We start from the raw sequence: 24,937 nt of genomic DNA, 5'->3' as shown, positions 1-24,937 counted from the left end.
AGAAAAGGAACATGATTTTGCCAGTAAATAAATTATTCTCTATCTTTTCTCATTGCCACTAGACGAGAAAAAATAAATGAGTCGTTAAAACATTGGTGTCATGTTAAGCAGTAATGTTCTCAAGGTATGAAAACATACCTCCCCCTTCTAGAATCCTGTTCCTTCTAAAAATAATGAGCAGTAAAGCACTAGGGATCTTTTCATGTAAATCGTATGTGCCCCACACAGTAGAAAGACCTGTCCATTCCCACAGATGTCAGCCAGGATACAAAAAGCTTATTTTGGCTTCTCTTGCTCAGTTCTCCTGCAGCGCACTATAATGCCCCGCTTTTTTTCCCCTGCCTCTGACTGACAGCCCTGACCACCACCGCTGGAATACAAGCCGGATCGCGTCCCGTGGTAATGATGTCCAGGGGGTCCTTTTGATCCCACGGCTGGGGTTGAACATCCACTGAGAAACACTGGATGAAAGCTCGTAATGGCATTGAAAGGGCTGTCGGAGGCGTTTCGGATCAGACATGCCTCAACAGAAGCTGTCGCCCCCTGTTAACCCAGGATTGGGGTTGGGGTTTTTTGGTTTTTAAGGGGGAAGTTGGGTAATTTCCCTCCCCCCCCCCCTTTTAAAATCATTCCAATTCCTGAATTCCTCTTCTCCGAGGAGCAGATCTGTGTCTGCGTGTGCGTGCATGTGTGTGCGCGTGCAAGCGTGTGTGCGATAGAGAGCGAGAGAGAGAGACGGAAGGAGAGCGAGCACAAATACTTTCATAGCTACTGGCGCTTTGCTAGACACAGCTCCTGTCTGCCCCGTTAATAGCTTACAAGCCAGCTTCTGCCCTAGGTTATGCAGATGCAAATCCTTGTTAAGTCACTGGGTCAAATCCACTTGCTCCTGTCAGGTAAAGCTGTCATTCAAGTGGAGAGCTGGGGGCTCTTATTGTTATCATATGCCACGGGCCTCACTCCATTTGTACTCTGAAGGCAAAGCTCTCCCCGGGGAGCCGTCCTCCCAGGAGCGGATGAGCGGCTCCTCCGGTGATGGGTTGCTGGCTGGCAGACGGACGGTTGTGTGACCCAGGGCTGGGTTTTGCCGCTGCTGGGAGCACGTTGCTGGTGCTGTCTTGCACCCCGGCTTAGTGCCTGGTTGTGTCGCACGGGAGCGGGAGCTTTGTCCCTTCGCATCGGCCCACCTCATGGGCAGGCACATTGAAGGGTGCCCGGCGGCACCTCCACCCAAGCCGGGGTGACTGCAGCCACGGGGAAGGGGTCCCTCGGCTCCGCGGGGCCCATTGTTTCAATGCAGGCCCCCGCACCGCAGAAACGTGCATTCAGAAAAAGAAAAAAGAGAGTCCCAGGTCAGGGTACTCCTCAAGCACATGCTTATCTTTGAGTACCGGGCTGAAGAGGAACAGGATTACTCATGTGCTTGAGGGAAAGTACCCCCTCAAGTGCTCTCCTGAATCAAGGCTCGCCGAACAGGGAGCTGAAGAGCCGGGCCCCGCTCCTAAGAGAAGAAAGAAATTTAAGATGTGTTTCATTTCTCTGGGTCACGCTGGAGAGGAAGGCTTTGTTTCCCAAGCAGCGCCAGCCCCGCTGGAGCGAGGGAGGGGAGACATGAAAAGAGGGCCTGTTTCTCCAGCGTCCGTCTGCTTCGGCTGTTCATTCCCCACCTGGAGCCGTAACAACCCCGCGCTTCATCCGGCGGCGATCGCTCTCCCGGTGAAGCGGGTGGAGTCCCGGGGCAAATGCTCCAGACACTGAACGAAAGGTGCTTGTACACGTGACGAAACGCCAGCTTTCACCTTAGCGCCCGCGGGCAGATCCAGGGACGAGATTTGACTCCATGTGGTTTTGTAAGGGCTGGATTCTGCCCGCAGACTCGTGTGACTCGGGAGCGGCTCCGGATCATTCATGTACACCCAGAAAAAGCGGGTCGCTCGGTGCCACTTTCTGGTGCCCAGGGAACGAGGAGCACTTGCTTCTGGGCCTGGTCCCGGGAAGGTCAATGGGGAGGATGTGGGGAAGGGGCTACTCGGGGTAGAGTCCGGCCCTTGGGTTTTGGCCACCAGATGCCCAAGGGGCCCAAGCTTGGGCTGTGCTCCAAGAGTTGCCCTCCATTTCCACTTTCCTCCCTTGCAGACCATTGCCTCATCGAGGCCTGAATCCGACCGGAGTCAGGGCAGGCAGGTGGCACCAAAACAGCACCTGCCGTGCTCGGGAGCACCCCAGAGGGTGCTGCCCAGACACCACGGCAATGGGCACCTTGGAAACACCTGGGATAAACCCCTGAACCACTACTGTGACACCATCAGGGAGAGCCGGAGGGACCAGAAGACCTAGCATGGAGCCCAGGCTCCACTCCCGGAGCAGCGGTGCTCGTCTCCGTGCCCCCGTGCAACAACACCCAAAGCCCCAGGGCTAAGGAAGGCCTCGGCGGTGGGGCTGAGGCCGTGCCAAAGGCCCCCAGCAACACCAGGAAGCTTCAGGTGTCCTAGGGCCCAGGAGACGCTACCAGCCACAGGCTCAGAGCCCTGCACCTCGGAGAAGGTTCCCATTGTGAGCCCGAAATGCCGCCTGCCCCCTGGGATGCCTTCTCCCCCGGCCCCCCCGGAGCCGCTCAGCCAGGCGCCGGGCTATGCAGGCTCGAAGCCGCCTTCGCTGCCACACCTGCAGCTGTGACCTCCGTCTTCACAACATCACAGGTACGGCGCGTTGCCTTGGCAATGGCTGGGAACCGGCTGGGGATAAACAACAGGAGCCGGCGAGCTCTTTCCAGACAAACAGCCTGGTGCCGCAGGCAGGAAGGCGGTGGGGGGGCACCTGCCCCCTGCACACGGGGGGGGGGAAGGACACGGACAGATGCCCAAAGCGGGATCTTGTCCTAGATGAGGCCAAAAGGGGAAATCCCTCCGCCCCGGTGCCCTTGGCCGCTGCCAGCGGTGGAGGCTGGAGAATGGGGCATCTCCATGCACACTGCCGTGGGCTGGGGGGAGATGAGGGGCTAAGTCTGGCTCTGCCACTGATCTCCTGCGTGACCTTGGGCACATCCCTTCTCCACCTCTCCTGGGGTTTCTCCTGGTCCTGTCATCTGCCCCCACCGAGACCAGCCCAGCTCCATCCTCTTTGCAGCCCCCCTGCAGGGGGGTGAAGGCTGCTGTTCAATCCCCCTCCCTCTTCTCTTCTCCAGACTCAATATGCGCAGTTCCAGCATCCAAGCATTTTTGTTGCCCTCAGCTGGACTCTCTCCAATGTGTCCACATGCTTTCTGTAGCGGGGGGCCACAGCTGGACACAGGATCCAGATGTGGCCTTACCATTGCCAAATAGAGAGAAATAATCACTTCCTTCCATTTGCTGGCAAGGCTCCTACCAATGCAGTGCAGGATGCCGGTAGCCTTCTTGGCACCAAGGGCACACAGCTGGCTCCTGTCCAGCTTCTTGTCCACGGTCACCCCCAGGTCTTTTCTGCAGAGCTGCTGGCCAGCCTGCCCCGGTGCAGGGGATTGCTCCATCTGAAGTACAGGACTTTGCACTTGTCCTTGTTGAACCTCATGAGGTTTCTTTTGGCCCAATCCTCCAGTTTGTGCGCACGTGTGTGTGTGTGTGTATAGAGTTCGTAAGCAAGGCACCTGCAGACAGCACTCAGGAGTAGTTAGCCTAGTGTTGGGGGCTTGTAGGTCTAACCCGTGCCCCACGAACAGCTTCCTCCATGCTGCGCTTCCCCTCAACATGTTTACGACACAGATGTTCCTCCATGGAGACGCAGGGACTTGACCAAGGTCCCACCGGGCGTCGGTGCCAGGAAGACACCCAAATGCAGCCCCCTTGAGTCCTCCCTCTTTGTTCAAAGGACCAAATTCTGGTGCCAGCCTGGAGCTCAGGCTCCTGGGGAGGAAGGGCGTAAAGCCCCCGGCCTCGCCTTCCCCATGCCTCCTTGGACTCGGCGCCGAGCCGGCCCGCTCCTGCCTCCTGCTGAGCGGTGGCCCCAGCAGGCCAAAGGCTGTCTGATCCAGGCTGGCCAGGCCAGGCTCCTGCTGCCAAAGCCTTCTCAGTTGCTGAAGCTTTGACAGGGCTGAGATTTAAGGCCTGGGGTTTGGCCTGCAGAAAGGAGGGACCCAGCACAGAGCCACCTCGGCCTGGCTCCCAGCTCTCGCCCCGCTCCCGAGAGCAACCGAGTCTGGATTCTGGCCCGCAGCAGCGACCCGCATGGGGTGGGCTACATCCCCCCAAGACCCTTCCCGAGCGTGTCTCTAGCACCCTCAAGCCCGCACTGCAATTGCCGCCTTCGTCCCTCTCCTGCTGGCACTGGGGACTGGGGACTGGGTGCAAAGCAGGCAGACAGGCGCTCTTGCATCAGGGCCTCTGCTTCAGGTCGCCGGATCTCCATCTGATGACGAACGGCAGTGCAAGAGAGAAGACAACGCGCCGCGGGGAGCTAGGAGCACCAGCGAAGCCCCCAGCCTGCAGCCAGCCTCCGCGCGCGTGCTAAGTGGAGCGCCTGCCTTCCCGGAGAGGAAAATCCGTGACGCCTGAATGTTGTGGCCCTTGCCGTGAGATAAGCCGCCTCGGAAATGTGGCGCTGCAAGGGATGCGCATTTTTCTCCTCCTGTTCCACGCTTGGCTGATGCAAAACAGCTCCAAACCCTGTCGGGGCAGCACCCCCTCCGCCCCCTAAGCACCCGCAGGTCAGCCAGCACCCCGGGGTGAGGTCCCTCTAAGCCTCCCCGAAGCTGGTTGCAGTCAAGGGGCAGTTTGCTGCTGCCTTGAGGGCACAGGCAGCCAGGCCAAGGGGGCAATCCATGTTTCCACAGGCCAGCCAAAGCCACTGAGGGTGGGCAGCGGCCCTGAATGCCACTCAGCCGCCTTCGCCGTGCCCGCTCCTCCCCGCCGCAGCTGCTCTGCCAGCGCGCGCCAGCCCGGGAGCCGCGGCGGGAGTGCGGGAGGCTGCAGATGGTGCCGGCCCGGCCGGTAATTGAATGCTTCAGCTCATCAAAGAGCAGATCAGGCGGGCTGTTGTTGCGACAGCAGCGCGCCGTCAGCCAGGGCAGCGAGAGTTAAACGGTTCAAAAGAATTCCCCCCTCTACTGAAAGAGCCGCTTTTAATTAAACATTTATCAGCTTAATTTTTCATCAACATGACAAGAGCTGATTATTCACCTACAACACCCCCCCCCAATCACCATCACCACCTCCACGCCGCCCCGTGGCTCTCCCTGCCGCTCACAGCCCATCGCGGGTTGCTTTCCTCGAGGCCTTGCCCCACCGCGAGCCCAGCAACAGGGCTCCATCACCCACCCGCCCGGGTGCCAAAAGCCCTCGGACGTTGCAGGGTGGCTGAGTTATTGGGGTGGTGAAAGGCTGTGTTTCTGGTCGAGGGATAGTTTTTTGGAGGGGAAGGTGGTAGCTGCAGCCGGGCTGCGAAGCAGGACGCCTGGGTTGTCCCGTCTGATCTGGGAGGGAGCGCAGCCTGATGGTTAGAGCAGGGACACACTGGGCAGCCAGGACTCCTGGGTCTTATTGCCGGCTTCGGACGGAGCCCGGTCTGCAGGGGAGAGCGGGCCAACCTGGATGAGAGGACAAAACATTTGGCAAAGCCCCTGGGGCCCGCCTGCATTTCCCACCCCGAGCGGCTCCGCAGTGGGCGTTTGCAGGGCGGACGCAGACCCCCCCCCTCCAGCCCCGGCACTTTGTGCTGCCTCCGGTGGCTTGACGAGCTGTCCCTGGCGCAGTTAAACCCCCAGCGGCCTAATCCTGCCTTTGTTTGCCCACTAATCCCGAGCGTTTGGAAAGCGATCCCGGCCCCCGCGGCACCTCCGCCAGCGGAAGCAGATTTGCCAGGTGCCTGCTCTGCGGGACCCCCTGATTGTCTCCAGAACAAGCCTTTCAGGCCGACTTCGCGGCCGGAGCAATGCACCAGCCTGGCGTCACCCGCGTGCCTCTCTCCCAGGCCAGGGGATGCGCTGGCCAAAAGGCATTTCCAGCCTCTCCATCCCGTAGCGGCCCCCAGACCCAGTCCAGCGCCCAGTGGAAACCACGTGGCTGGGCCAGGCCCCGCCACGAATGTAAAAGTGAGGCCGGCTACCACTCAGTCTGGTGCAAAGGACCCACTGCCCAGGGTCCCAGCACGTCCAGGCCAGGTCTGAATTGTTGCTGCCCCGGGCAGGTGCCAGCCTGTGTCTGGGGTGGCGGCTACAAGGGGCATGTCCAGCCGCTGGGCAGCTCTGGTGTGGCCAGATGCAGAGAGGTGCAAGGAAGGAGCTTGAGGGTTAGGGTTAGGGTGAGGGGTTCAAACAAGTGGGGCTGAGAGGAAGGTGGAGCAGAGGCTTGATGTGGGGCAGGAGCTGCATTTATGCCCCGATGGCGTCTGTGCTAGAGGCACAGCCTGACCCCAAGCAAGGGGGCTTGGGATTCAGGACTCCTGGGTCCCCTTTTCAATTGGGGGGAGCATTGCGGCTTCGTGGGGGCCCGCATCAGGAGACTCTGCCCCTCTTTCCCACAGGCAGCCTTGCCTAGTGGTTGCAGAAGGAGCCTGGCCGGCAGGACACCGCAGTTTTGTGGGCTGATGACCCCCTGCGTTGCATGGCATCGCCGGTAGACGCGGCACAAGGGAAAGGGGAGCACAGGACGGTGGGGGCGGGGGTCTCCATTTCAAATCCAGGTCTTGCTGAGCACCCTGGGCCGACGCCAGGCTCCGCAGCGCCAGGCTGTGCAGAGAGGTGAGCGGAGATGGAGGCACCGGCCCCTCGTCAGGCCTTTGGGCTCTATGGCTTCATGAATTAATGAATAACGCCCATCCGTCTCTGTCCCACTCCCTGTCACCCGCCTATTTTTAGCCCCCTATTTCCAACCCCGAGTATTAAAAGAAACATGAGTCAGGCCGGGAACGGGCACCGAGCTCGGCCGGTCTTATTTTAAAGAGCCAAAGTCGTGTGGTGCTCTCTGCCGCTGCCCGCCAGTCGTGGCCCTAAGCTCGTCTCAGTAACCCTGGGACTCCGGGAGCTGAGGCCTTATACTTTCATAGTTTCATAGTTTCTAGGGTCGGAAGCAGGAAAGCAGCAGGTATCGTGAGGGTTGGGGCACATCAGGGAGTCAATCACGCATGTGACCCATGGCAGAGCAGGGCAGGAGCCGGGAACACAGCAGCAGATAGGGCAGGGAGCAGGAAACAGAGCAGGGATCGGGCAGGGAGCAAAAAGCAGAGCAGCAGATCAGGCACAGGAAAGGGATTGGAGATGGGACTATTGGCCCCATTTCACAGCAGGCACGCGGTGCCATCTCAGCCCTAGCGCGACCCTGGCAGCCAAATCTGGGCATAAAGAGAATTAAGGAGTCCCAGGAGGGCAGAAAGGGAGCTCGGCTTTCGGTCCGAGCAGCCGGAAGGAGAACGGCCAAGCCGCGGTGCCCGCCGCGCGGGGGGGCTGCAGTGGCTTCCCGACCTCGCTCCTCCAGGTATTGCTGTTATGTCTCCCCACTCGCGGCACACAGATGGCCCTCATTAAAAAGCAAAATTAGTCTTTCCCCCTCTTGTGGCAAACTTCAGAGCCACGGATCAGCTGTATTAGGTTGAATTAATTAACAGCGGATTGTTCCTATTCTGCTAATTATGCTGAAACATGCATTAAATGCTGGAAATGAATAGGGCCCGCGCAGAAAAAAAATGATGTAGCGCTTTAAAGTGGAGCCCCTTCCCCTGCCCCCTTCAGCTGGAGGGAATTGGCTGCGACGTGGGTCCCGGCACGAAGCCTGTCACAGCTGGCGACTGCTCCCCCCGTGCCGCGCTGCGCCCTGGCAGGCTTCCTCTGCGGCTCTTAAATTCCCCCAGACAGAAATGGGGGGAAAGCAGGGTTTTGTTAAATAACAGAGCAACATGAGCCGGGTTTTTCCCTCCCTCCACTGGGTTCGTGTCATCTCCCAGCCCCTGGCACGTGCACATGTCTGCAGCCAGCGTCAACCCACGAGGGCCTGGCCCTTGCGCAAAGATTCGCACGTGTGCAAGGGGCTGTGGAGCAGTGGGGTGAGTTGGTGCCTCAGTTTCTCCCCCTTTGCCTCATCTCTCAAGGGCCTTCTCTGCATTTCCCCCATCTGCTGCACCCCGCACCCGTGCGCTCTGCACCCTTGACGCCAGCGGGTGACGGGGTCACTGCCGAAGGGGCTGCTGGTGCCCTGTGCCCGGCTCAGCTCCGAGGGCTCACGGCTGCAAGGAGGTCACCAGGACCTGACTGTGCCAACTCCCCGCGGACCATCCCGAGGGATGCGAGGGCAAGCGGGCGACCCCGCTCCATAAGGCCGTGGGGAACTGTAATGAGCCCCTTTGGACCCCGCTGGGGCCGGTCACCCAGCAGCCAGGACAGCCGGAGCTCCCGACTCCCAGGCAGTGCACTGCCCGCCAGGCCGCACCGCCTCCATCATGAAACCCGGTCAATAATCCTATTCCAGCAACGCGGCCAAGCCTTAAATCGATGGCAACGAATCCTCCAGTCCGATAATAATGAAGTCCAGGCAACAATTATGAGCGCTGCCCTGCAGCAGGGTGGGCCATGGCTTTGCACCCGGGGTGGACGCGCCGACCCCTGGCATGGGGTGATGATGGCTGGTGTGAATGGAGCTTGCCCAGCCCGCACCCAGTGACTCCAGGTAATGAGGGGACACCGAGACACCCCCCCCCCCCAGTCCACCGTTGCCCTTCAGATGTGGTCCTGGGGGCAGGTGCCCGGGCAGAGGCATGCCATCCCCTTCGGGAGAACAACCTCCTCTCCAGCCCCTGAGGATCTGAGCCGCATCACTGGGAAAATCAGAGGGCTCTCGCCCCCAAGCTGCCGGGTGCAGGGGCTGGCGGGGCACGAAACATTTCACCACGTAACAAGCACCGCGGTGCATTTCTTGGAGGCTTTCAGGGCCTGATGGAGCCGGATAATGCCAATGACAGCAATGACTTCTGCAGGGATACTGCTGATTGACCCCACCTGGGGTGATTTACACCAGCTGCAGCGCCGACCCCCTTCGCCACCCCCCAGCGGAGCATCTCGGGACCCCGATGGGGTGCGGCGGCAGGCAGCAAGGGAAGGCAGGGGCCGCATTCTGCCCTGAGCCGAGCGCTTTGTGAAAAGCCTGCCGAGTGTGTATCATTTAATTAGGCCTAATCAGCGCGGAATGCAGGTTAATGAAGCGTCATCGACTAGGAAACGCGGGGAAGTGACAGGCAGCGGTGGGAGGAGGGGACGGCGTGCATCCTACGCCCGCGGGGGCCTGGGCTCCCTGTCCACGGGCCCCGCCATGCAGCCGGGCTCCCAAGAGGGATGGGGCAGAAGGAAACCTCCCCACCAGGAACTGGAGATGCTGGCTCTGAAACAGGGGCTCGTGATTGCTGTCGGTGCTCTGTGCGACGCCACGGCCCCGTGTGCCTGGAGCTGTGCCAGCCTAGGTGGGAGCATGATCCCAGGACCCGGCGGAGATGCCATTTTAGCAGCCAGGAAGCCCTGTCCCTGGAGCAGCTTTTTGCTCCGTGGATCAGTGATGCTCGCTGCATCACCCCGGGCAGGGGCCTTGAGACCCTTCTGGGGGCCGCAGGGTGCTGTGACGTGGGCGACAGGATGGACCGGATAAACCCAGGGACGTCAAATAGGAATCCAGATGTTAAAAGCACTTGACCCTGCTGCAGTCTGAGCTCTTCCACCAGAATCGCTCTTATTTTATTTGTGGCCCCAAAACAACTCCAAGCAAAGAGCCTGCATCTAACGGGGGATGCCTTGATTGCTAAAAAGTGGAGAACTGCTGCCCTACAGGGGGAAAAGGCCATTGCTGGTACCCACGAGCAAACCCCGCTGAGGTCTCGGGGCCAGTGAGTCCCAAGCGGGGAAGAAACACTCCTCGTGGTATCATCAAAGCAGGCGAATCAGCCCCACCGGGGCGCATGCTGGGCAGAGGCGAAGGCAGGAGCTCTCCAAAACACCGGACTCGCACGACATTGATTTTTATTTTATTATAAAAAAATACAGAATCCAAATGGGGCAGGGGCCGGGCACCATCGGCACGACGCGGAGAACGAAAGCTGCATGTCTACAGACCAAGCTAGGCGGAGTCGAGACCAACAAGCAGAGACAGTTCCCGGGGCGGGGCGGGGGGCTGACCCCCGAAGGTCAACCCGACCAAATAAAAGGATTAAAAAAAAAAACAACCCCCCAAACCCAAAGACCCAATCCCAAACCCTGTTGTGTTTAATTATAGCTTCGTTTGAACATTGCTTCCTCGGTTGCTTTTGTCTTTTAATTCTCTCACAATCGCTGTACACAATATATATATTTATATATATATAATATATATATATAAAACACAGACTGGAAGCCAGGTTTTGCCACCGTCCCCAGGGTGCGTGCGCCCAGGACAGGCGGCACCCGCGGGTGGCCTAGGCCTGACAGCTGGATCTACGTGGCCTCGAGCATCCGTCCGCCGAGGAGCAGGGCCCGAGGGTCAGGATGGATGCAGGCAGTATTATGGCCCCAGAGGTGCAAGCTGGGGCTTTTAAAGGTGCAACCGTGACTCGAGGGCATTTGGGAAGCCCTGGCGGACTCGGCAGAGGCTTCAGCAGACGCCTTGCACGACTGGCTCCCCTGACCTCCGGGGTGACCCGGGGGCTTCGTGCCAGGCGCGTGCGGAAGCAGCTCACTGCCCAAGCCCCTTGCCCAAAATCACATCCAGAGCCAGAGTCGGGGCCAGGGCCCCTTCACCATGAACTGGCTGCGAACAAGGGTGGCAAAATCTGGCTTCCCATGGAGGTGGGGGAAGGGGAGAAAGATGACATCTGTCAAAATGGGGGGGTCCCATGCCCCGGTCTGGGACGTAGGGCGCGGCGGGGGTGGGAAAGGGGATGAGAGGGGCCGAGATGAACTTATTGCGCGGATCCGAGCTTCCTAGTCTAAAAAATCAAAAGCGAAATCAACCCTTTCCAGAAAATCCATTCTCAACAATACATTAAAAAAAAACATATGACAAAGGCTCACAGTCCAACGCCCGCCGGCTGTATGTACAAGGCCGAAAGGGGCAGGGGGCTCGGTTAGCATCGCCGGCCTTTCACGGGTTTCCGCTTCCCCGGCGCTGGTGGGACGAGACTCGTGCAGCTGGACACGCCGGGCACTCGGGGCGTCCCTGGATCATACCCTCTTCCCCCCGGCCTGAGACACGCCAGGCTTCGACCTCCCTTCCCCACCTCTTGCTCCTGGGATCCTCTCCCACGGGACGTGCCGAGATCCTGATAGCCCCTTGCCCCTCTCCCTCGTCGCCGTGGCTTGTCCCCTCCTTCTTTCACTCCAAGCCCTGAAATGCAGCTTGTCCCAGCAGAAGGGGCAGAGAGGAGGGAGCAGGGCACGTGTGGGTAGCTTGGGGCCAGTCTAACAGCAAAGAAATGGGGAGGAAAAAAAGCTGAGCCAGCTGCTTTTCCCCGGGGCAGCGCAGCGGTGCAGGGCAGGATTGAAAGCCGCTGGCGAGGGGGAAGGGGAAGAGGATGGATGGCTCCAGAGGCCCACGCCGCAGCCCGACGAGCAGCTTGCTTGTGGGTCCAATGGCGCTGTGGACCACCCGGGCGCTGGTCGGATGCTGACCCCTCTCCTAGTCCCTCGGAGGGGGAAGCAGCAGCCCTGGCGTGAAGCGAAGGGGTCTTGCGAATGGGGATGGCGTGAGGGAAAGGCCTGCGGCCAGATCCCTGGGGTGGCAAGGTGAAGGGACTTAGCCGAGCTGCACCCATTGCCCGCCCAGCAGCAGGACTCTCCAAGGAGACCCCACCCTGGCACAGCTCAATGAAGGGCACGGAGGAGCCTGGCATCAGGGCTCCCCTCGAAGACCCCTCAGCATCCTTGGCCCCCTTGATTGCTCTCACCATCCCCAGAGCCCTTCTCACTTCCAGACCTGCCCCTGCCCTCTTGCTTCAGACGCTTTCCAACAAGCCAGCTCCGCTGCCCACCTCTGGCTGCCCCTTCCCCCAAGTGGATTTGGGAGCCCACTCCTGCCGAAACCCCTGGCTTCACCCGCCCCTTCCCCTCCCTCAGGTGGCCCGTGAACCCTTTGTAGGCATGACCCATTGCTGCTCTGAAGACGTCTGCCCACTGCCAGGCCGGCTGCACTTCGCTGGCTGCATGTGGCCGCTCAGCCCTCCCCTTGCAAACCCCGACGGGAACAACAAATTACACACGTCCGTGCATGAGCCAGAGTCATCCCGCCAGGTCCCGGCCCTGCCTGGCTGGCTCCGAAGGTCCTGGATTGCCTGTTTCCACCGGGCCCCTCTGTCCAGACCCCTCCGCAGGGAGCCCCGGGGTCCTGGCACCGCTCCGTCCGGGCGAGAGCGAATCTGGCTGCAGAAGGACCGCGGCAAAAGCCCAGGCTGGCCTGGGAAGGGCTCCGTTGGCTGCGGGCACCACTCTGTCCCAGAGCCGTGTCCGCTTCCCAAAGGCTGCCCCGGGCCAGGGATCGGGTCCATCCGAGTGCCGGGGGGAACCGAGAGAGGGGGAATCCTCCGGCCTTCCTGCGGCGCCAGAGAAAGGAGCGTGGCTGCGGCGCGGGGAGGGCTCTCCGGTTGCGCGGGGAACAGGGCTGAAGCCCCCAGGCCCCGGGAATGACATAAAAAACCCAAAAGGACTTGAATATTTGGTCTAGAAATTTAAAAAGCGAATGCCTGTGGGGGAGGCCAAGCCGCGGGTCCGTCCAGAGCCAGCACTGCGTCCGCCCTGCCGCAGTCCCGCCCAAGGTTAGTGGCGCCCAAAGAGGGGCGCCAGGGCAGGGGGGATCTTGGCAGTCTTCTCCCCAAATCAGTCCCGGTCAGGGGCAGGGGTCCCCTCTTCCCCCAGCATCCGAGCAGCTGGAGCCCCTGGTCCAAGGTCACTGTCAAAGAAAAACTTGGAAAGCAAAAGCCAAAGGCTGGACTGAGAGGGACCTTGCCCCCCAGCCCCGGCCCCAGCACGTCGCCTCTTCCCCCATGTCCGTCTCCTCCTTTCCCGGCTGTGCTGCGAGGCTGCTCCCCTCCCTCGGTGTGGCTCCGCGTGGGGCTAGGAGGTGAGGATAGTCCAGAACACCGGCACCACCACCAGGATGGCGTGCGGGACCCTGAGGCTGCAGCAGGAGTTATTGCTTGTGAAGATGGGCTCCGGGGACTCGTACAGGGAATCGTCTGCAAAGGAAGAGGAGAAGAGACCCACGTCAGAGCCAAGCTACAGGCCACTGGGCCCCGCGCAGCTCCCCGCTGCGTTGCGCCACGAGGGGCGTCTGCAGGGACCCTCCTCTACCCCTGCCACCCTGAGCTGGACCATGCCTCACCCCCCAAAAACCGCAGGAATTTGCAAACTCTTTAACTGCACGCCGGGTGCTTTTCTAAGGCTGTCTGGGCCGTCGCTTTCGAGGAGGTCGTGGTTCCAAACCACGGCCCCGCGGGCCCGGCGTGGCGAGGGAAGCCGAGGTTCCTGCATCGTCCCCTGGCCCTGGCATGGGGCCGTAAGGGCCGCTGCAGGGACGACTGCACGACCACGGCGCCACGTGCAAGCTCCCTGGGGCTGAGCGCGGCGGAGTCAAAGCATCACTCATCTGACAGGCAGCATCAGACCTGGGGTCTGCCCTCGCGCCCGTCTCCTCTGTCCCCTCCACCCCCTGCTGACGGTCTCGTCCTGGCCTCCCGTGCCGGCTCAAGCCCCTTCCAGCCTGTTTCCTGCTGCTCGTGATGATAAAAGGGCATGAGAGGACCCGAGAACAAGTTAGTCTCCAAGGTGCGGCGCTGCCTGACTTCAATCTACCTCTTGAGCAGCCCGTGTTTGCGGGGCCAGCCAGCTGCAGCACGCTCTAGCTCCTGCTACTTCCCTCCCTGGGAACTTCAAAATACACTTTCTTTCCCAACCAATTTTGCTGCATTCAAGGCATCCAGAGAACCAGCCTCCTGGCTCCCATCCAAGCTGGAAAGCCACATTAACTGTTAAAAGGAGGAGAGAACAGGCAACCACTTAAAAGCTGCCTAAAAACTTTGATACTTTCTTCCCTCCTGCCTCCCCCACTCCCGGCTTTCATTTCCAATGGAGCTGCATTCAGCTGCCACTTTCTGCTGATTTCCTTTGTTATCTTGTTATTGCTCTTTCTTTCGCTCGATTCATTATATTCGGAGAAATACACACAAAAGGGAGCAGGAACGTGCAAGCAGCATGGGGGGAGCGATTACGCTGGCGATCAACAGGCTGCCAAAAGCCGGCACGCAGAAATCTCACGACTGCCTTCAAGTCTTGGGATTTCAATAGCGGGAACGATGGCCGCTCTGTCATTTGCCTTCGGCAGCCGCCGGAGCTAAGAAGCGACATGGCTCCTAGGATTTTTAATCATGGAAGTGGAGACGATGCCTTACACAGGTGGGCCTGGGCACTGGGGCGCACCGAGCATTACAAGGGCTGGGGTCAGGTCCTGCAAGCTGCATCAGTGAATTATAGAAAATGAGGGTTGAAGGGAGCTCAGGAGGTCGCATCTAGTGCAACCCCCTGCTCCAAGCAGGACCAGCCCCAACTACATCATCCCGGCCGAGGCTTTGTCTAGCCGGGCCTTAAACACCTCCAAGGATGGAGACGCCACCACCTCTCTGGGTGACCCGTTCCAGTGCTTCACCGCCCTCCGCGTGAGACAGCTTTTCCTAATATCCAACTTCAACCTCCCTTGCTGCAGACAGAAAGGCAACTCCACAGCTGGAGCAAGGGCCACACGAGACAGGCTGCACCTGCTGCTTCGAGCAATGGAGATATTCGTGCGAGTGAAAGGGAAGAAATACGGCTTGTAGAGACTGGAAATCCAGAGGGTTGGAGCATGGTGGCCAACCACTGGCAAATGCTTGAGCACGCGAGTAAAACAGAGAGGCAGCTCTCCATCCATGCAGGAAAAACCCCATCTTGGGGCCGACCGTGACTGGAAGCTGCCAAGCCGAACTGCCGGAGGAAAGGGGGGAAACTGAGGCTGGCAGCTGATGGCACGCAGCAGCTAAAACCAAGGACTGGGGTGAGCAATGCAAGATGAAAAGCCAGGTGGGTGAGCCCCCGGCTTCCTGGTGGAGGTGAAGGAGGGTCTTCGTGAAGCGGGCTTGTTGGGACGGGGGCGGCCAGGGGGAGCCGGCTGGGCTTCGGCATCTCAGTCCAGTGCCTTGAGAAAAAGCCATGGAGCTGAGCAAAACCAACCCGTCTCTCTATCACGATGTGTAATAGAGTCACCGCACGCGCTGTCACAAATCAGTGATCTGGGGCCCTCGAAATGCAGCCACACAAACACAAGATTGCAAAGCAGCGACCTTGAAAAATGTCACCCCCCCCCGGCAGCCGCGAGAAGACTCGGAGGGAGGACAGGAGCGCGCTCAGCCGCTGCCGCGGCGCAGACTACAAACAGCAACTGGAACGATGCCCAGAGGCGACTTGGGAACTTTGCCGGGTCTTTTGACGCGGCTCTGTGCTGCGCCCGGGGACGAGGGGAGGGAGGAACGTGCGTGTCCGGAGAGACCCATCTCCGGCGCGCTGGGCCGTCCCTCTCCGTCCCTGCCTGCCTCCCATGGGTTGTATTTTAGGTGCAAACAGAAGCTGGAACAACTGGAAATCAGGAGCAAAGTCCTGAGGGTCGAAGCCCGGGACACCCCCGCACTTGCCCCTCATTCCTGGCTGCCGAGTGTGGCGGGAGGGGTGCTGGGAGCTGCACCCGCGGGAAGGGGGCTTGGGTGGCTGCCCTTTAAATGGGATTAGGAGCATTTCCTCATGCTCCGGCCTAAGCCCCTGGCTGACAGTATGCCAAGCACGAGGGTGGTATTGTGCGAGATGCGCCGGAGCCGACGGCTGCTGCCGGCTCCCGAGAAGCCTGGGGAAGTCCCGGGCCTGCAGATCTGGCCAGAGCTGGAGTCGGACCGACCTCCCGGCGGTCAAAGAGCAATTGCTTAATAACAATCCAATAATCCAGCAGCCGAAGCCCTAATCAGGTAGCAAAGCAAAGCGCATTCAAGGGAACAAGTTAAATTATAACTGAAGCTGTTAACGCAGCCCCTGAGCTCCGGTCCCTCTTGTTTATTACTGGATTAAGGATTGTCAGAGACCCGAAGCCAGGAAAAGCACAGCCTCCACCAGCCTGCCCGTGCCACTCATTTTCTCTCCCTCCTCACTTTCCTCTTCTCATTCCTCTCGCCTCCTTGTCTTCCTCTCCGCCAGTTTCCCACCAGCCCCTTTTAACGGATGATTGTTTGGGGGACAATCCATCCCTGTGCACACTGGGGGCATTGCTGTATGGACGGGGCAGCCCCTGCCTTGGTCTGAACTGTGGGCATCTGGACGTGGCAGAGGTGCCCAATGTGGGAGATACCGAGACATCTCCTACTGCAGGCCAGCTCATTTTGAGGGTGCCCAAACCTGCGTGGCTGGCAAAACACCCCAGTTCCACCTGACTCGAGCACAGGTTGCTCAGCGCCGAGTGTTTCCATGTCATGCAATCCCAAGACTGGTCAAAACACCGAAAACAGTGGAGATTTCCTTCCACCAAGCAAAAGAGTTGCTAATGACGTGGACTTTCTTGCGGATCGTTTCATTCTCTGGACTTTCATTTTAAAGCCACACAAACCAACCCCCCCCACCCGATCAACGCCATCCGTTTAAACAGTGACATTTTGCAGCCCCTCGCTCCCTTCCCCTGGGACAGCAGCTGCCATGCACTAATTACATGTTAATGGGAGAAGAAAATAATTAATTGGCTGCTTTCTGTGGCCGAGGTAGTTGACTGTGCAGAGTTGCTGCTGGGTGGGGACAAGGAATTTTCTCTCCTCTTTCCAATGCAGCAGCAAGGGTGAAGAGGCTGGCAGGGAGGTTGGTACCTTGCCAGCTCCCAGGGGCCTTGGCTGGGTGGGACGGCATCATGCGCATGAGACCTGGCATGAGAAGCATCAGAGCACCCTCAAAGCCAGCACGGGAAGGATCCTAGCTGGCTTTTGCCCGTGCAAGCGACTCATGGGCATGACACCGGGGATCTGTGGCTGGGTCTGGAGATGGTTCGATGTCCACCTGCCTCTAGCATGTTTTGTCAAAGCGTCTCTCCTGAAAATCCCCCACCCCTGGGCTCTGTGCTGGACCAGCGACGAAGACCCGGGACTGGCAGATCCCCGCTGGCCCCACATCGTGCTGGGCATCGTGGATAAGCTCGCAGCAGCGTGGACGGGCCCTCTGCCCCCGCGGTGCAAGGGGATGCTCAGAGGGCACTGTGTCTGGCTCTGGATCGGGGAGCCTGAGGGCCTAAGCCACGTATCAGCGTGCCCTCCCCTCCCACGCACAGAGCCCGTTGCCGGCTCGGAAGTGGGCTACTTACTTGTCGGTCGAACATAAACCTTCAGCTTTAAGCAGGGCCTGTCAACCAGGTTAGGGGGGGTGGCAGCTGGAAGAGATACAAGGGAGAGAGAGAGAGAAATGCAGTGGGTTAGCAAAGGAGCAGGACAACCCCGGTGTGCGTACCACCGTGCGTCGGCAAGGGCGGTGCTGTGCTAAATGCAAAGCCACCACCACCCCCAGCACCAGGGTCTTCCCTCCCTTCGGGATTGCTGTAACTGGCCACGGTTTGGCTTGTGAGCTTGGAAACTATCACAGCTCAAGGCGAAGCCCCTGCAAATCGGCCCGATGCCAGACGAGGCCAGAGGGGACATAACTGGCTGCCCTCCCCTTCCTGCTGCGTGTCAGGGGTGGGGGGTTCAGCCTCCTCCAGAGGGTGCTGGCTGCAGCCCAGGCTGGGGATGGTGCTGGGCTGTGCCAATGCTCCTGCTGGGACTTCAAGCCACAGGGGTCTTGCCCTAAGGGGTCTTGCCCCTCCACTTAGGGTCGGACCAATGCTGTATTTGGGGTCAGGAAGGAATTTTACCCCACGGCCAGACTGGGGGGGGGCTGCCCTCTACCTGGGATCCCATAACCTTTTACAGAAGCCGGACGCTGGCTGCCGGACCCCCCTGCTTTCCCTGCGGCAGGTCCGGGTGCGATGTCCGGTGCTGTGTCAGGGTTGATTCATGAAGAGCTTAGGTTATGGATTTGTATCGGGTGGTTTGGACAGGGCTGATCCTACCTCAGGACTAGATGCGAGATCTGGAGCTCCCTGTCAGCCCTGCTTCTCTGTGATTCTCTATGATCCTAAGTCCCTTGGGCATCCCTGCGCCCAGCTGGGCCTGGAACCAACACTCCCAAGGCCTCGCGCTATGCAGGGGAGGGTGTGAGCCAGAGGGAAGCAGGCAAATCAACACCATCATCGATGGGGCAGTATCTGTCCTTTGCAAATATGATTATAATGTGCAAAGGAGGTGCCGCCTTCACCCCGCAAGCTCCTGTTAAGCGGGTTGATTTCTTCAAGGTGGGCCTGCACAACCATGCCGTGCTGCTCCTGGATGCCCCCATATGCCCCGAGACTTCCCCCAGCTTCCGCCGTCAACCTGGCCCAGCCTGCCTCAGCAGGCCACAGACATCTGACCCCAACGACACGCGCGTTCAAGCTGGGCCTCGGAGCCAAGTGCACCGCTCTGGGGCAGGCTCGAGCACTGAGCATTATGCTGAGACCTGTCCAAACTCACATCACTCAAGGCACTCGGCAGGCGGCCTGTGGACCAGGCCTGAGCCCTAGACCAGCTGAGAGCCTCCCCGCGAGACCCCCGCCCAGGCAGAGGGCAGACACCGGTCCTTCCCTTCCCGGGCTCTCTGTCCGCAGGCGCCGACTCTTCCCCTCTAGTTGCACGGCGCCTGATCTTACTTGGGTCATTCCTGCAGCATCCGAAACAGCGGCTACCACTGGGGACTCGACCCGATGACAGAGCTGCCGGGGCCCCGATCCCAGCATCAAATCCCCCTCCCGATGTCTTTAACTTTCCAGATCAATGACCCCGAAGCAGACGGCGGCAAGGACCCCTGCCCTGCTCCTCCTCTGAAACCCACGTGCAGCAGCAGGCGTGTGAAACACCTTTCCCTGGGTCAAGCCCCTTCCCATCAGCAAAGGACCGGGCCCAGGATGTAACCCCTGGAAAGGGGAAGATTTGGTGTGCATTGTCCACGCCGTCATCAGCCAGTGGGACTCACGGCCACAGGATGGGGCTAAGACAACCCCCACTGCAAGGTGACAAACACCCACCCTTATTTTGGGCATCTCCAAGCCTGGGTTCAAGCACTGAGGTCAGAAGAGAAGTCCTGCAGGGGCTGGTTATCCCGGGATGGGATCTCTTGCCCCTTGTTTGGAGCCACCCATCCTAGGCAGGAGAAAGGGCCCGAGGGGAGCGATGCAGGCAATCCCGCGGCCCTGGTACGCACAGCTACATCTGTGCGACCTTCTGCCTCGACCCCTTTCAGCCGCAGGGACATCACAGCCGCGACCCCGGGAAGGGTTGCATCGACCACCCCCCTGGCCAAGTCCAGCAACGAGCGGCTCAGAGAAGGGGACCCCCAACTCAGCCCCCATGCGGGCTAGCGTCGGTGGCCACCAAAAGCCAGGCAGGTCCGGGAAAGCGAACATCCCCCCCCGACTGCCCCTTGACCTCCAGCTGTTCCCGGCTCCCGTTAAGGAGCTTAAAAGTTTGAAGCATCCCTTGCATGACTGAGGCGACTCCTGCCACAAACCGCAGCTTTGATCAACGCTTAGCCAGTGTCAAAAGTTGCCTGACCCCGGGCTGTGCCTCTCCGCCGGATTGTCCCTGGATACATGTTCTGGGGGCTAAAAAATGTCTGCCAAGCCAGATTTCATGCTTATTAGAGGCTCCCTCCAGACCAAGGCAGGGAAAGGAGGGCAGGGGCCGGGCACGAAACGCCGAGAGAGAATTACAGACACGGCGAATGCAGGGGGTGCCCCAGAGGGGCGCTGGAGCTGGTTTGAGCGGCTATTGAAGGGGAACAGTTTGCAATTAAAACAGTGCGATGTACAAAGTGAAAAGGGAGGAGACGGGACTGAATAAGCCGGCGCGGGGGGGAGCGGAGAGGCCTCAGGAGCTTGACGGCTCGGGAGCGCGCATGCCGGACGGAGCCGGACAAGGTGAGGTGGGTTTTAATTCGCCCTGAGGCTGATCGGCTCTGGCAGCCCCGGCCCCAAGCTGTGCGGGAGACATCCTGTGCGGAGAAAAGCCTGGTGTTTTCCGCCTTTTCGGGGTCATCTCGAATAAATGTTAAAGCAGCTTGAAACGCTGATTGTTCGGCTGTTTTGCCGGGGAGGCAGGGATGGGGACGGCAGCCAGGTCCCGATGCCGGGTAAGCCGGGGAGACTGTCACTTACGCCGAGTTAGGAACTGGGCGGCCGTGGAGGGAGACAGACAGCGCCGGCACTGGATCAAGGGGGGGACGAAGGCCCAGCAGACGCATCCAAGCTGGGAATGACATGGTTACCTGCCGTTCGAGGCTCTGGAGCAGCCTTCCCAGAGGAGCGGGAAGGGCCAGGAACGCGCAGCTGCTACAGCTGGATGCGTTTATGAGCGGGAGGACATGACCGGACACCTGGCAATAGCAGGGGTGGAGCTGGGGTCCCTCTCCCTTCATATGAAGGGAAGCCAAGGCGGTCTGGCCCAGGTGGAGTGACATGGCCAAGGCCGCGCAGGGAGTCGGTGGCAGAGGCTGAAGCCTGACTGCTGTGGTCTGAGGCCCACATCCCAGCCCCATGTCCAGCAACCTCACACCTAACTCACTGCCCACTCCCCCCTCGCGTGTTGCTGACTCCCCGTGTCTCGTCCCTGGATGCGTTTTCGCAGCTCCATCGACAGCCTAGCTCCCCCATTTTGCTCCTGATCTCTCTGCATCCCTTGGGCATGTCCCTGTCCTGGGGTTTCCCAGTGGGGCTGGCTGCTCCCCTCCCTGAGGTCGCGAATGGTGAGGGATGGGAGGGCCAGTGCCACAAGGCCAGGCACCGAGACCCGCACGGCTCCTCCCCTGAACAGCCCCCAGCAAAGGAGAAGGGGCTTGCAATACTGATGGCCCCCGCAGCCTGCACCCAGAGGGCTCACAGGCTGCAGGTGCCCCATACAAGCCAGCTGTCATCTGAGGTTCTCCCCCTTGACCTTGGGGCAATGCAGGAAAAGTCCCAGGGACTCTCCGGCTGGAGGCAAGAGATCAGGTTGAAGAGACCCCGAGAGCTGACAGAAGCCAGGCCCCGGGATCCACTGCTAATCCTGGCGTAAGTCCTGCACCCACATCGTGTCTCAGTTTCCCCTTTGGCCCTCCTTCTACGAGGAGCCGTGCACCAACCAGAGATGTACAGCAAGGGATCGGACACCACAGCTCCTGGCGCGACCCCTCATTGCTTCCACCCAGCCCAGACGTGAACGGGGACAGGAGCCTCTGTGCATGCCCAGCCCGCAACCAGTCTCCTGGCCTGAAGCAAAGGGGCTCACAGCAGTGCAAGGTGTCCCCCCCCAATCTCAGCCCGGAGACGGGGAGCTCCAGCAAGCTGGGCTAGAGAGAGCAAGCGTGTACATGTACATGTGTGCGCAAAGTGCTCCCATAAGGATATACAGGGGGCGGGGGGATAATTAACTTGCCCAGAAGCAAGAAGGAAATCAAACATTTGCCAGCCCATTTGCTCAGCCTGCAGGCCCCATCCAGCCAGCTGGGCAGGGTCAGGCAGGCCACCCCTTCCTCCTGCCTCCCAAACTGCTGTGCTTTCAGCTTCGTCTTGCCCAGCTTCGGCACACCATCAACTCCACAGAGCTCCCGCCACTGGGACAGCATTGAGCAGGGGCTGCCCAGCCCCCCGGCCCAAACAAAAGAATTCAGGCAGAAAACAGCTACTAGGACCCCCCCCAAACACAAGTGAGGGGGAGCACCGCAGGCAGCTGCCCCTACCCACCCTGGGGTGCATGAAAGACCTCCACCCCCCTAAGCCTGGTGCCAGCTAATCCAGCTGTGACCACAGCTGCTGCTAGCAAGGTGCACAGAGGTGCTCAGGCACCTGACTGCTCCCTGCCTATCCTTGCCTGACATGCAGCCAGGCCTACGCTTTGCTAGGTGTTACCAGGCCCAGAGACCCCCTGCAGCCATCTCCATAGGGCCAGGGGCCCCCAAGAAAGCTCCATTATCACTGGAAAGAGCTCCTGCTCTCCCCCAGCCCACAGGCCCCAGAAAGACCAGTCAGAAGTGTATGACTTTTTTTAATATATATAGTCTGAAGTGCATGTGGTATGCCTAGCAAATCATCTCAGCCATGCCCATAGGGCTGGGGACCATCCCAAACTCTCATTTATATAGGAGGAAGTAAGGGGTGGCATCATCCCCCAGACAACACCCACTCCTAGGGCCAAGCTATAAAAGGCTGGATCCAGCTGAGTCTCCTCCCTGCTAAGTGCAGGCTGCTGGGTTGGGTTGCAATGATGGAGAAGCTGGAGAGGGAAGGAGGGTGCTTTTTTTTTTTTCCTGTAGCTCAAAGGAGGCTGAGCTGAAAGTGGCTGGCTAATTAACGCCTGGGGGATTTCAAGGGTGGGCTGTTCCCGCAAACATGCAAGTGCTAATAGCCTGGAAGGGAACCCAGTGGTGTGTGCAGCTGGAGGACAGCTGGGTCTGTGGTTGGGGCACTGCAAGGAGGCTTCGGAGATCAGGGCTCAGGGCCTGACTTTCCTGCGCCCGTACAGGTGAACTGCTTGCCCCCAGGCTGGCTGCTCCTTCGGGCAGGCACTGCCTGCACATGTAGGACAGGAGCCTGCTTCCTTTTGGGACCAGCTGGTATCGTGATACCCAGCAGCTTGTGACTTGGCTGCCCTGGTAAGCAGCAGCCAAAACTGGCTCTGTGTCAGCCTAATCTGCTTGAGCCCAATAAATGGCTGGGATTATAGGATGGCGCCAGGGGGATATGGTGTCTCGTGAGCCCTCCCCCGCGTGATGTTTTCCTTCAAATCCCCAGGTGCAAGAGGCTGTGGCTGGGGTGATGCATGTGGCACTGACGGGTCAAATGCAGGGAGGCATCGGGTCTCCCTCATGCAGAAGCGGCATAGAGCGGTGGTTACATCTGGCTGCTGATCTCACTTACTCCAGTGTAAATCCCCCATGTGGCTCTGCAGACTCCCCTGGGATCTCTCTGACCTTGACGGAGCCAGAACCTGGCTCCTGGGGCCCCAACTCCAGCTCTGCCACTGATGCACTCTGGAGCCTTTGGTAAGTCACTTAACACCCACCCACCACCCTCGTTCCCCTCCCTCCACCCAGCTTGCCCTTTCCTGCTGCAAACAGGCAGACATTACTTCTCCATGGGAGCCTTTGCTTTCCCTCCACATCTTAATTTGCCCCTGCAAACGCAGCGCCCATCCGCTAAGCCGGTGCTTTCTCCCACATCGAGGGGAGGGTGAGCGTTCCTCCATCCTGAGCATGAGGCACTTTGAAGCTACAATAATGGGCACTGCATAAGTGCCTAGACGGAGCACTGAAATAGCAGGGGCACTGCCAGTCAGGATCGAAGCAAATTAGGCCTGGAGATAGTTGCTCTGGGCTGGCGGTAGTCTCTCACAATCTGTCCTGGCACCAGCAAAGTCCTGCAGCAAAAGCCTAAACCTGCCTTTAACCAAAAACAAAGCGAGGGACTAAATCAGCCTGTGGCTTCCTCCCCTCTCCCTAACGCGCTGGCTCCATCGCAGCCCCTTGTTGTGGCCACACAACTTGTGTGGGTTTTTTTTCTTTTGTTTTAATTTTGCATCTTGGGCCAAATCTGTTCCAAATCCTATTGACTGCGCAGAGCTCAATCGTTCACGTCGGTGCGGCACGTCTCCTCCCTCCCAGGCTCTTCAGTCTGGAGCTTCAGATACTCCCAGATCCACGGCAGATGGGCAGGCATCCCTCGTGCCTTGGAGTTCAGCTGCCCCGTGGTCCTGCTTGTCCCTAGCCGAAAGGCTGAAGGAGCAAGCTAGAAGGAGAGCCCGAGAGCAATCCCACCCCGCTATAAACTGTGTAGCCGAGATCCTCCCAATGGGAGGCTTGTCGGAGACTCCTGCAGGGGTGCAGTGCAAGGCATAGGTCTCCACCCTCAACTACACCAAGGCATTCAAGGCTGGGAAGCATGGGGAGCTCCCCTGCCATGTACGTAAAATGACCTGGACTAAAACCATCATCGTCGTGTCTGTTTGCACAAATACAGCCTGTCTTCATGCCGGTTTCTCTCTGGAGCAGGCGTATGATGTGCAGGCCCATACTGGTATGGCCTTTGGATCCAGAGTAGCTTTAGCCTAGGGTGAAAACCCAGGGGACAAAGACACCAGTGCAAATGCCTGCCCCGAGATGTGCTGCAGACACATGACATTTGCTCCATGTTTATCCCTTGCTCCTCCTGCATCTATCAGCATGGCTTTGCAATAGCACCGGCTACCAGCAGCTCCCCTGGGCTATCTGCTCTGCATCCCAGTGTAAGGCTGCCATGCAGATCGGATGTACACCCCACCGGTGTGACTGGGCTGTGTGTCCAGGCACTGCTACTGCAGGGCTTCTATGTGCCCAGTGTGGGGGTGCTGCTATAGCAAGGCTTTCCCACAGCTGTGAATCCCATGCACGCAGGCCTGGTTTGCCACCCCTACGGGGTTCACGCCCCATGACAGCATCTGCTGCAACCTCCCCGCAGCCCAGATGAGCTGCAGCTTCGCACGGAGCGAGAAGCAGGGTCTCCGTCACGGTGCGGACCGTGGTGGCCGGCGGCGAGGAAGCCCCTGATGCACCGTGGCTGGAAAGCTTCATCAAAGTGGGATTTGTGCAAAGCCCCCAGCTCATGGCTGAGCATGCACCGGGCTGGGGCGACGGCTCCCGGTGCCCCATTGTGTGACATGACTGGAGCCAGCTGTTGCTGATGCCTTTCAATATTGCTTGACGGCCCTTGCTGTGACATTGATAATTGACAATGATGCTCATTAACAATAAGAGGGGGCCCTCTTTCTGCCGCCGCTTCAGCTCTTCAGCTGCCCCCCCAGCAGTGGGGGGGGGGGGGGCCCGGGGGGGGGGGGGGGC

General features: G+C 59.6%; 1 protein-coding gene across 2 annotated transcripts in view; it reads right to left on the bottom strand.

Moving 5' to 3' along the window:
- Window positions 1-12,628: 12,628 nt before the first annotated feature.
- The window catches only part of EFNA2 (ephrin A2), a 96,333-nt gene continuing 84,024 nt past the window's right edge, over window positions 12,629-24,937 (bottom strand). The window contains exons 3-4 of one of the 2 annotated variants that reach the window (XM_019513553.1): window positions 17,328-17,393; window positions 12,629-13,149 (exon numbers count right to left, since the gene is read on the bottom strand). In XM_019513553.1, the coding sequence (XP_019369098.1) occupies window positions 13,028-13,149; window positions 17,328-17,393 (188 nt within the window). In that variant the 3' untranslated portion in view covers window positions 12,629-13,027. The remainder of the gene's footprint in view (window positions 13,150-17,327; window positions 17,394-24,937) is intronic. The other variant, XM_019513554.1, reaches the window with a different exon arrangement.

This window comes from Gavialis gangeticus, unplaced genomic scaffold, assembly GCF_001723915.1.
Source record: "Gavialis gangeticus isolate Ggan-Ray unplaced genomic scaffold, GavGan_comp1, whole genome shotgun sequence".
Taxonomy (NCBI): Eukaryota; Metazoa; Chordata; order Crocodylia; family Gavialidae; genus Gavialis; species Gavialis gangeticus.
The sequence above is the reverse complement of the archived record's forward strand: the minus strand, read 5'-3'. Positions and strand labels throughout refer to the sequence as shown.